The 11,965-nt window shown below is 46.5% G+C and overlaps 3 protein-coding genes across 3 annotated transcripts in view; 1 reads left to right on the top strand and 2 right to left on the bottom strand.

The window, feature by feature from the left end:
• Positions 1-1,991, bottom strand: part of LOC117588760 (Golgi resident protein GCP60) — a 2,982-nt gene extending 991 nt beyond the window's left edge. Inside the window, exons 1-4 of the mRNA XM_034280241.1 lie at positions 1,740-1,991; positions 1,249-1,676; positions 525-1,016; positions 12-456 (exon numbers count right to left, since the gene is read on the bottom strand). Coding sequence (XP_034136132.1) covers positions 37-456; positions 525-1,016; positions 1,249-1,676; positions 1,740-1,863 — 1,464 coding nt within the window. The 5' untranslated portion in view covers positions 1,864-1,991 and the 3' untranslated portion in view covers positions 12-36. The remainder of the gene's footprint in view (positions 1-11; positions 457-524; positions 1,017-1,248; positions 1,677-1,739) is intronic.
• Positions 1,992-2,263: 272 nt separating this feature from the next.
• Positions 2,264-4,375, top strand: LOC117588757 (probable RNA-binding protein CG14230). The gene is made up of 4 exons (XM_034280237.1): positions 2,264-2,517; positions 2,575-2,864; positions 2,923-4,042; positions 4,112-4,375. Exons 1-4 carry the CDS (start codon positions 2,337-2,339, stop codon positions 4,285-4,287), a joined length of 1,767 nt encoding a protein of 588 aa, XP_034136128.1. The 5' UTR covers positions 2,264-2,336; the 3' UTR covers positions 4,288-4,375.
• Positions 4,376-4,391: 16 nt separating this feature from the next.
• On the bottom strand, positions 4,392-8,755 carry LOC117588756. The gene is made up of 4 exons (XM_034280236.1): positions 8,330-8,755; positions 5,668-6,743; positions 5,540-5,608; positions 4,392-5,465 (listed from the first exon to the last, which is right to left on the bottom strand). The coding sequence occupies exons 1-4, from the start codon at positions 8,330-8,332 to the stop codon at positions 4,814-4,816; spliced, it is 1,800 nt and encodes a 599-aa protein (XP_034136127.1). The 5' UTR covers positions 8,333-8,755; the 3' UTR covers positions 4,392-4,813.
• Positions 8,756-11,965: the final 3,210 nt, after the last annotated feature.

The following is an 11,965-nucleotide window of genomic DNA, read 5'->3' as shown; positions in this document are numbered from 1 at the left end:
GGGGGGGGGGGGGTTTGGGTATACCCATTTGGCCTCTTAGCGCTCATAGTAGACACGATAGTACAGGGTTTTGGAGCGCCAGATGCTGTAGCTGTTGTCGAACTTCAGCAAGTAGACGCCCTCGCCGGGGTAGGAGTGCGAGCCGACATAGACCTCGTTGTAGCACTCGCGCCGATAGATGGGCACAATTATTGAGATGGGCGCCTTTGAGGCGGCAGTCGGATTGTTTAGGCCAGTGTGGTCCTGCGACAATGTGCCCGACTCCAGGTCCTCGGTGGTGGACAGATAGTCCTCATCCACGCAATCCTCCTCCTCATCGCTGTCACTCACGTGCACCGTCACCTCATTGGTCACCGGCTTGGCCCACTCAAAGTAAATGCCAAATCCAATGTCGTAGTTGTCCGTGGCAAATTCCCAAAAGATGCACTTTCCATTCATATTAGTGGGCACTCGAACCTGCAAATAAAAAAAACCCATAAAAAAAGCCAATCTTAAGGTGTTTGTGTGCAAGCTGTGAGACCTACCGTCACCGTGTCGCCATGGCCAATGGTAATGACGCCATCGCCATCGCCTGCAGACACTTCAGTCTTGAACTGCTCGATGTCGGGTCGTGTCCAGATTTTGGCGGGGCGTATCATCACATAATCATCGTACTCATCGCTTCCATGATGTCCAGCCTCCTGTCCATACTCCCCACCTACCTGTGTCTGTACTTGTTCGACATGCCCCTGCTCCTGCTGTTCCACTGTCTGCTGCTTAAAATCGTTCAGTTTTAAACCCTCCATGGCATTCGCTAGCTCGGTGCTGCTATTATTGTTGTTGGCTGGAGGCATTTCCTCCTTTTCCTGATGTGCTTTTTCCTGTACCTGGGTCTGGTTCTGTGTCTGCCCCTGTGTTTGGTTCTGATTTTGCAAATGCAACTGCTGCATATACTGATGGTAGTGCTCCCGCTGCAACTGGTGTATGAGCACAGCCTGCTGCTCTGGGTTTCCTGGAAACTGTTTCTCGGCATAAAGCTGGTGGTAGACAGACAGGAATGAAATGTGGGAATTAGTAATTTTCTTCATAAATTGACCGAGAAAATTGTTTGGGAACTGGGTCACGACCTCTTTGTGGGCCACAGGCAGCGTCAAGGCCACAGTCGACCGAAACCAGACACCCATCGTGAATTATTGAACCCAACAACAGGTGCAAGGGCTCGGCGTGGGTGGGGGCGCCATGGGAAAGCGTGGAAAATCGATTGTCTACCTTGAACTGCTGATAGGTCTGCTTGTTGAGAGCGTCCTGCAGCTGACGACGTTGCAGCTCCTCCTTGTAGCCCTCCTCCAGCAGCTCCTGTTGCTCGCGTTCCTGCTTCTGTGCCACCTCCTTCTCGAGTTCCATGCGGCGCAGGTCTTTGCGCAAAGTCTCATCGCGATCCTGACGCACCGCCTCGATGTAGGGCCGAAATGCACTGCACATCGTGTCCAGCAGATCAATGAACCCCTCCATTGCCTGCTCGCGGCTTGTGTCGCCCAGAAGCTGCCAGTGCTGCTGGCGATCGCGGCCAATCACATCGAGCACGCCCAAAGCCGGGGCATCGTTCGTTTTGAAGGGTCCCAGCGAGGCCTGCTGCTTGAAGGCAATTAGCTTTAGATTGTCCTCGTAGGACAAGTGAATGGCTTTGCCCGAGTTCTCTGCAAGCGATTACGTGTTAGAAGGAGTAACACGCACAATTCAATTGGCTGCGGTTTACGTACGTTTGTAGAATGTGAATGCAAGTCGGTAGAGTTCTTGCAGCGGAAAGCCCCATTTCTCTGCGGCTTGGACTGGGGGTGCGGCTGACGTTGCTGGTGTGTCGCTGCTGCTTGTCGCGGTCTCCATAACTGCCGCCAGTGTTTTCTCGATGTTTCCAAAGTCGGTTTGCCCCTATACAAAATTCGCACAATCAAAACAAAAAAAAGAATGTAATTTGTGTGACGTTTTCGACAAGTGTGACCGTTGTGCGACAAAATATCAGTGTTTTGCAACACTGACTGCAGGTGTTGTGGTGCTGGCATTTGTAGCTATTTCATATAGCTAGGATTTAGTTAATTTTTAATTTAATTTTAATGAATCCGTTTGTACACTATATGGATTTATATATATGTACTGTAACTTAATTCGTTTTAGCCTGAAAATGTTGATTTCTTATTTAGCTCACGATTTACGGTAAATATGCAGTATAGTTTGAAAATGAAAGGGCATATTTCGGTATATCTGCGAGGGTATGTCGGTATATATAATTCAGCGGTCACACTGTACTACACGTGCCCTAAACTCCGTCGATTTTGAATAACGAAATATTAAAGTTAACGATGAGCAGTACACGCTTCTTCCTGGCAGATCTGCCAACCAAAGCAACGGAATCGGATCTGCGCAACCTGTTCCAGGACTATGGCCATGTGGAGCAGGTGGACCTGAAGCGGAAAGAGCAGGAGGATGGCCCGGACAAAATAATCGGATTTGTTACACTCCAGACTGACGATGCGCACTACTGTGAGTTTGCGAAAATATTTCGACTGGAAGCTTAATCATTCGACTTCTTGCCCGTAGGTCTGAACGAGCTCAACTGGCAGAAGCTGCATGGAGCCAAGCTGAGGATATCTGTGGCCAAGGAGTCCTTTCTTGATCGACTGAAGCGTGAGCGCGAGGAGAACCAGCTGCGGGAGCAGGGCCAGCAGGAAAGCGAGAGTTACAACGAAAGTACCTCCCGCCTGCTGAAAGAGAATACACAGAATAAGCGCCGGGTGTTTGGCGAAGACGAGGAGATCGACGATGATGAGATCTCGCCCGAGCTGCTCATCACAAAGAAGCGTGCCGCTCACTCCATGCACAATGGCAAAGTAAGCTGTCAGTCTTGGATGCTTCCTGTAGCCATTTCTCAACCTCCTTTGCTTTCAGATTGTCATTCAGAAGGAAGACGATGTGAAGCCGCTGCACATCATCGAACAGTACAAGAAGCCGACCAAGCAGCAGCCGGATGCCAAGGTCAGCCAGGCCGAGCAGAAGCGCAAGGAATCGCTCAACAAGATGCGGCAGGAGCACCTGCAGAAGAAGTCCGCCATACAGCAGGCTCTCTCCGCGATCACCGTGGACGGCGGCAGCAGTGCGAAGAGAATCAAATTCAGCGATGCCGAGGAGGATGAGCCAGAGCCGGAGGAGCGGCCGAGAAAGCAACCCAAGTTAGATCTCTTTGACGACGATGATGATGATGGTGAGGATGATGATGAGCAGGTCATTATACCGCAGTACGAGGGCAAGAAGGGAGAACGTTTGGTCGAAATGCAAAGCAAGCAAAGCTTGGATCCACGTTTCCGCATCACAGCTACCTTTGTGGACGAGGAAGAAGGCGATTATGAGCAGGAAGAACCACAACAGGCTGAGGATAAGCCACAGGAGAGTGAACGCAACTGGCAAATGGGCATCCTAGAGCAAGTAGTGGGTCGAAAGCTGACCAACACCAGCGAGAACGAGCGTAAGGCAGCCAAAAGCAAGAAAATGCTTCGCTTCGATCCAGCCAACGAAGGGCACCAAAAGCTGGTGCGGCAAAAGGTGGCACCGGAGCAGGAGGTCACGACCAAGAAGACCAAGGATGTGAAGACCAAAGATAAGGGCGCTGTCGAGGCGACCGTCTCGAAGGAAGCCTTCTACGTGGTAACCGACAGCCTCACGCAATCCCTTAACATGCGTGGCGAAGGCTTCAGCCTTCTGGACATGTTTGGCAGCGCACACGACGAGGAGGTGGCCAAGCGCCAGGGTCAGCTGGAGAAGCTGGGCAGCGAGAAGATTCTGGTGAGCAAGCCCAATGCCAACAAGCTGGGCCACCTGGCCACCCAAAATCCCTTCAGCTACGACTCATCCGAAAGTGAGGATGAGGAGGCAACGCCCCAGGCAGCTGTCTCGAAGGATGACCCAGCGAACGAGGAGAACACTGAGCCGCCCAAAAAGAAATCCAAACAAAAGAAACCAAAAATACAAATGGAATCTTTTTTCATACCCAAGAACGATCCCAGGCTGAAAGGTAAGAAAGGATTCGTCTCTCCCTCTCTTTTCGAACTGATTTTGTTACTTTTGTTATTTGATGTTGCAGAAGGAGCCAAGTTCTTTAGGACGACCAAGGCAGAGGTGGATCATTCGGACTATGACAAGGTGAAGAGTCGCCTCAAGCTGCTGATTGGCAACAAGATCGCGAAGACACGAAAAAACCTGCCCAGCAAGGACATCAAGCAGCCAAAAAATAAAAATCCCAAAATAGCCATCAAGTAGATTCAACTCCCAGCATCTATTCTAGTTAATTAGTTATAGGAGAAATAATATATGTAAGGCATAAATTGTATTTTTTTTTCTTGAAAAATTTGGTGTATTTATCTAGATTACGCAAGACAAAAAAAAAAAATAGGGGGAGTGGGATTTGTAGAGAGAGAGAAAGGAAGATGTTTATGTGTATAAGTTCCTGCACAAATGCATTTGAGCCCCATTTCAGCTCGCAACTAGATTATCTTAGAAATTGTCGATTGCTCTCCTCTGATTTTAGCTTAAACTATATAAAAATTTCTTTTAAAATAATTTCTGGCACAAACATTGCGATTCGCAATATTCCATTTGGGGGGTTCCTCCGTTTCAGCTGGGTGAAGGAATCCTTAAGCACTTTGACGTTGAAACGTTGCAAATCTCAATTAAAATTCGAGACGTGGCTCGTCTTTGGTACAAAATTCTCCGAACCGGGCCACCTCCAGCCGGTTCAAGAGGGTTTTTTCTTGTTCTTTTCTTTTAAGTAAGTAGATTGTAGATCCTACGCATCCGTAGATTGAGCAACTGCTGGGAGTGCCTCTGGCTGTGCATCGATTGCAGGTTCATCGGGCACCACAACAACGGCAGCGCTACCTGGTTCCTCTCGCTCCAATGTCGGACTGCGACTGCGACTCCGGTGGCTGGGCGAAGTCTTGACCGGCAATACGGGGCTGGACTGATCGGTGGGTTTGGCTATCAGATGAGTGGAGGATGCTGACGATGCTGCTTCTGCTGTTTGTGTTGCTGCTGCTGCTGAAGATGTTGGTGTCGTTGCTGCTGGTGTTGCTGCCTGTGCTATTGGCTGACTGATAACACCGGCGGCAGTCGCATCCACCACCAGCTGTGTCTCGCGCACTGCCGTCCTGCCCGCAGCCAGCGTCTCGATGGCAACCACCGTTCGCTCCAGCAGATTCATGAAGCGCTCCTCCCGTGCATCCATCCGTTTGAGGAGCTCTTCGTCGCGCTTTTCGCGTCGCTTCAAATACTCGATCAGCTCATAGTTGGTGCTGTCGCCATCGGTGGAGGTGGACAGCTTGCGCTTGCTCTTCTTCAGCGACGTGGAGGAGCTGCAGTCGGATAGATTGTCCGTGTCCACAATCACATCCGGATGCAGTATATTCTGATCAATGCCCGGCGAGTAATAGTTTTGTGTCCTGCAAAACAGATGCGAAAAAGCAGTGCAATTTGAGTGGGCAACTCCTCACAGCTCCTTCACTCCTCCACTCACCCATTGTAGTTGGTCTGCATCAGCTGAATGTCATCCGGATTGAATTCACCCTCCGAAAGTGGCTCCGACCTGTGAATGGAGCATGAATGGAGCTCGATTTGTTTTGGTTCTTTGCTTCTTTTACTCACTTCATGGATATGTTGTTGTCGTTGTGGTTATTGTTGTTGTTGTTGTTCTGATGGTGCAAGTTGAGGGCTCCGTTGCAGTCCTTCTCGTAGTCGGGCGTTTCGGCGGTGTCATCCAAGTGGCCATGCCCGTGGCCTTGCCCGTGGCCATGAACATGACTGAGGCCATGGCCGAGATTAAGACCATGACCCAAACCATGGCCATGCCCTAGACCATGGCCATGATGATGGTGGTCCTTAAATGCAGCATTCTGTGGCTCATCGTCCTCGTCCTCATCCGGCGGCAGTTGGACACAGCCGCCATTGCTCAGGTGCAGTTCATGGCTACGTTTCTGGGCGGCCACGGCAGCGGCAGCTGCGGCAGCCGCCACGGCGCCTGCCACTTGCAGCTGTAGGGGATTGGGATTGTCGTCATAGACGCCGGCAGGCAGGCCCACTGTCAGGCCGTTGCCATTGCCAGAGCAGGGCACATCGTTCAGCTGCGCCTCCACAAAGTGGTTGGGCAGAAAGCGCTCCAGCTTGCTGGCACCGCTCTGCGATGAGTCCGTGGAGTGGGCATGGCTCTGGCTGAGGCTCTGCAGCAGACTGTGCTGATGTGGCGTCAGATTGTCCTTGTTCAGCAGAACGCCGAGCTCGGCCGCCTGCCTCCGCCTCTGGTAGTACGAGAGTTCGTTGTGATTCTTGGAAATGAGCGCCAGACGCTTGCCATTGGAGCCCCAGCACTCGCCGCGCTGCTCCTCGATCTCCTTGAACAGAAACATGTACGGCCAGTTGCGGCGCACGTGCCGCTCCGGATTCTTCTTCAGCTGCGTGTAGATTTTCTTGAGATTCTCGTACCGGTTGCAGCACTGCTTGGCGGTACGCTTGCGCGCACTGAACCGGTTCAGCACCTCGGCCACCATTTCCCACACGCTGGCATGGTTCTTTCGGTTGGACTGGAACGCGCTCTGTATGCGCTCCGACTTGACAATATTCAGCAGTGCCACCGACTCCGGCACATTGAAGTAGCTCTCCGGTGTACGCGGCGCCCTCTGGTGGTGATAATTGCTCGTCGTCACTGGGGTTGGGTTCTTCGTCTCCTGCAATAGATCGTTGATTGATGGTATAGGATGGGTTATTTAGTACTCTTTCCATCATAGATGTTTGCAACAAATTATTTTGGGCTTATAGAATATGAATGTCTTTGGTTTATTGGTTTAAACACTTTCTCAATCAACCATATGTTGGCTAAAATATGGCACTAGTAACACTCAAAACCTTTTAACACTCAAACTAAACATAAACAATTACAATTAAGGTATCGTATTGTCTTCTTGATTTTTTTTAGTTATTTATTTTTGTTCTTATTTGAATTGAATTTCTGTTTTTTTCTAGACGAGCAAATGGTGCGGTGGTGGTGTCGTATTCAAGTACAACAGGCACAGAATGTCATAGAAATTGGAACTTGCCCAAATCACACACTTCCAGCATGGAATATAAACCAAATTCAAACCGTTCTTTGTATGTTTTTTCTTTTATTTTGCAGACAGCAAATGATTGAAAACCAACTGGTACTCATATTGTGGAAACTGTAAACTCTAAACAATATTTATTGATATAAAAAACAGAGAGCATTTGTGCATTTCAAAGCTTAATGATTTCCAGACGGTAAGCTGAAACCACAAAGTGTTTGGGTCCACTTTTTAGCTGCATCAATCAACTTTTCAGATAAACAATGTACCTTACAACCAGATCTAAGATACTTAAGTTATGTGAAAAAACAACCCGCTACCTCTGAAGAAAGCTTAAAAAAAATAACAAACTTCTTTTAAATTCTTAAAAAAATAGTTTTGACATACAAAAAAACCATAACTCATTAACAAATTTGAATGCCCGATATCTATCAGAAAAATTCGGTTGGTTTCTTGAGGGTAAAAAGGTCAATTTTGTCGATTATTGTCCAATAGGTTATACGTCGAATTTCACTGACCGTTAGAATTATTAGAATTACCCTTATTCCTCATTCCTACTAAATGTTTTTCCACTGAAAGTTGTGACAAAGCTTATCTTTAATTTTTGATTTTGATTGAAACATTTAATTAAATATATGCAGAGCTCTGTAATCTCTTATAGCACCAAGTTAAACAATCGATATCGGAAAAATTGCTTTAGAAAAATTCGAAATGTTTAAAAATTTAAAATATTTAGAGTTTTTCTTATCTGATCATTTTCATCTAAGTGTCTTACATAAATATGTACATATATTTAACATACGTACACCTGATTGGTTGAAGATCAGTCATCTCATGGTTATTTCTTAGGAAAACGAGTATGACCAACTACAATCAGAGTCCGAACAGTTTTTGACAATCATCACGGAATCGTAGAATATCACGGTGTACTCGTACATACATATGTACATATGTATGTGCATATACAAACATACATACATAGATCTCGGATTTGAATCCTCTGCAACTGTAACAGTAAGTGCAACTGCATTTTGCATTGGAATTTCTAGTATTCCTCTCTTCTTCCACTCTCTCAGATTCTTCTCTCTTGCTCCTACTCTCTCGCTCTGTCTCTCTCCCTCTCAGCTACTGCATTTTACTCTCTGTTTTCCTCTCTCTCCGTCGCTCTCTCTCTCTCGCTCGTTCTTCTGCTCGCTTCATTCATCTTTGCTTACCATTTGAGAATTTTTGTTGTAGTCAGCCGCTTTTTCGTTGCTCCTCCTTCCTCCTTCCTCCTGCCACCCACCGCCCGTTTTTGCTGAGTAGGCGTTACGCTGAGATCTCTTCTCTTCCTATTTTCGCTCTTAATTTGTATCTGTTTTATCTGCCTGTGTGTGTGTTGGTGTACGTGCTTCCAATTATTTTCCTCTTGTATCTTGTAATGGCCGCTCCTGCCACTTTGTTGATGTGCACTTGATGTCTCTTCTTCTTTTTGCTGCTGTCTAACGGCATTGGTATTTCAAATCGGATAAAACGGCTGATTGCTGCATTTACCGCTAATACCGGTAACGGTGCTTCTATGCCACATCCATTAAAAGTCTAGAAAAACTACACCAAAAAATAGTACAAAACGGAAGGGAACATACAAAAACGCACTTGCAGGAAAAGAAAAATAAAAAAAACCGAACACCAAAACCAAAACCGAATGAGAGACAAAGACTACATAAATAAACAACAACTGAAAAGGGAATAAACGGGGCGATTTACTGGCGATTTTTGTACTTGTGTACTTCTTCGTTGTTGTTTATTGTCTTTATGTTGTTGGTGTTACTCGGATTTCGTTATTTCGTTGCTGACAACAAACCCCGACACAACGACTATTAATATTTAGAAGTTAACCTTTTAGCCTCAGACGGCGGCTCATCGGCTACGCTACAGACAGGGGCAGCAGCGTCGACAAAAAAAAAAACACAAAAAAATCAAACAACAGCAACAAAATCACAAATCACAGAAAAAAAATGATATGCACATGTGCCCCTGTTTATACCATTCCACATACAAATGTACGGGTAGGTGTATAAATACTGTTTGTATGTACTGTGCATCTACTGTTAAACGCTAGGCTTTTGCCGCTTGTCCCTGTCCACTCGATCACGCACTCTCGCACGCTACTCGAACTCTTCGCACGTTTGATCCTCCATTGTCTCCATTGTAACTCACACGCGACGCACTCTTTCACTCATGCGCAGATCGTTTGAAATGGCAATTGCATTGGCATTTGCTTTGACCTGTGTACATCCTTCAGTTGCCAGGCGACTTTGAGACTCGCAGTCTTCTCTTCCTTTATGGTCCCACCACACACTCACGAGCAGTTTCATTCACTCTTTCACTCACGCGCAATTTCTTCGAGTATTTCTTCAATCACGCACGTTGGATTGCAATTGCAATTCGCTTGCTTGGGGGAGGGGAGGGTATAGGGGGCGGGCATCGATCCGAACGATCGATCGGTCCATACGGGCTATGTACGAGTATTTATGTCCGTTGTCTTGAGATTCAACTAACCAACTAAAAACTAACCAAACCAAACAACAACGAAACTGAAACTGAACTTTTCTGGGCGATCCCGTAGTCGATACTAACGGCAGTCGACACACACACACACACTTGCACTCGGGCGCACATGTGCACATACATTTACATAGTGCTACGGTCGTTAGGCGGACGAAGACGCCACCGCGCGCTCTTTACGTCCGATCACGAGCACTCTCCTCTTTCTTTCGGTGCTGGCTGCCGCCGCTGCCTGCTCTAACTTAGTAGATTGCGAGATGGCGAGGGGAAGGGGGAGCAGAGAAGAGGCACTGCTGGTGCTCTCTTGCACATGTGTTGCGCATACGTATGTACATATGTATGTGTTCGTGAGAGTATATAAATATACATAAATACATATGTATGTATGTATGTATGTACCGCTACTTATAGAATCAGGCAGAGAAGAGACGACTGCGAGCTGCCAGAATCTCTGAGATTCCAATTCCAACAATCTCTCAGCCAAGAGCAGGGGAAACAGTTACTCCGATTCCGATTCCCACTTCAGGAACACAGAAACTGGCATCACCCTTCGCGATCTCTCATCCAATCTCCCTCTCTCTCTCTCTCTCTCTCTCTTTTTGATCGCATGTGTGTGTGCTCTGGGAATGGGGGTGGGGCTAAGACAAGGGCTAGGGCTAGGAGCCAGGGATCTATGATCGGGCAAATGGGAAAAATCGTAGCCTAAAAATAGATCAAAGTATGCAGTAGAGGCACGGCACCCCAAGTGGATTTGAACTGTTTTTCATTCTGCCTTTTGGGTTGATGATCTTTGGGCAGCATCGAGCGATGGATGGAACCACAGCTCAAGATACATACAGATAAATTCAACAGGATACAATAATCATGTGTTTACGTGGTTCCTCTAACAACCATGACACAAACTTCAATAGCGACACAAAAGGATGATCATGGAAATATTTAGATCGAACATAGTGATCTTGATTCGATGGGTAACTATTAAGGGGAAGATATCATTTAAATATCAGTAGTTGTAATAAAAGATCATTCAAGCATCATTCGATGGAAGGTTCATAAGCACACACTAAAGAACGAATTTGCGACTGATATTTGCTTCCGTAGAAGGTCTTGAAATGTTACATCTAAGCAGATGAACATCCAATAGGGATGGATAGTTTAGCCTTCGAAGTGGTCTGGGCTTGGGCAAAGTTCCTAAAGCCAACGCTATCCATGGAATGGGATCAATGGAATGGAATGGTAAGGTAAATAAGTAGGTAGAATAGAGTATGGTATTTATATAGATAAGCGTATGCTGATGTATGCATGGTGAGCGATCGTCGATCGGGCAAATGTTTATACATAAAATCAAACTACAGGCGGCCTCGCTTTGCCAACCGATCGTTATTTTGTTGTCTTGGGGTCTCTTTTCGCACCTTTGACACCTTGTGTCTATGTCGCCTTTCCGGCTCCATCCCCTACCCTACCCTACTCTCTTCCATGAAGTGTGTGTTGGCGATTTTCATTGATTATTTAGTTGCGTCTATCGCTTGGATTAACGATCTACCGGATCTACCGCTGGATTCATGGAAAATACTCTAATGAAATCGCTTGACTTTCGTTTTGGGGGAGCGTTTTGGGATCGTTGATCGGTGGATTTGAATTTGAATGGTGGCTGGCGTACAACTTTTACTCATGGCCCCACCGTTATTTTTAATTTTTAGAACATACACAAATGTATATGTATGTACTACACACACACACAAATAGACTTGCAACGATCGTATTCTATTTGTAATCCAAAATAATTGTATGTATCCGTACTACGAGTATGTGGTTCGCTTTACGATTTCTTGTTGCCCACTCTCTTTGGGACTTATTTGCGTTATACTTTGGTATAATTCTGTTCGAAATTGTTGTGTTCATTTTTATTGTGCTGCGCTCTCGTCGGGTAGAGTACAGTCAGCCCCACCAGATCTGGAGCGCCCATGTAAATGGAAATATCATTTAGTAAATTACATGTTCGTATTCCGAAAGAATATCAATCCCAAAAAATGATTACCAATCGCTCTCCCTCGCCCTCTCCCTCTCTGTTTTCTGAGGTCTGAGCGTAGTTACGATAATCTCTGTACCCCCCCAAACAATGTTAGGCGGAGGTTATCTCTAGCCAAATGAGCTATCACTGCAGTTTGGTTGGTTAGCTCGACTAAACTGCTAATCGAGGCTAGTAAGAGGCAAGCTACGCTCTTCGAGATCTCTTAAAAATACAAATTTGAGATTATGAATTAATATACAAATTCGTAATCTTCATAGAAAAATGTGGCTCC

The sequence above is a fragment of the Drosophila guanche genome, unplaced genomic scaffold (genome assembly GCF_900245975.1).
Source record: "Drosophila guanche unplaced genomic scaffold, DGUA_6, whole genome shotgun sequence".
Taxonomy (NCBI): Eukaryota; Metazoa; Arthropoda; class Insecta; order Diptera; family Drosophilidae; genus Drosophila; species Drosophila guanche.
This window is presented reverse-complemented; position numbering and strand designations above follow the sequence as displayed.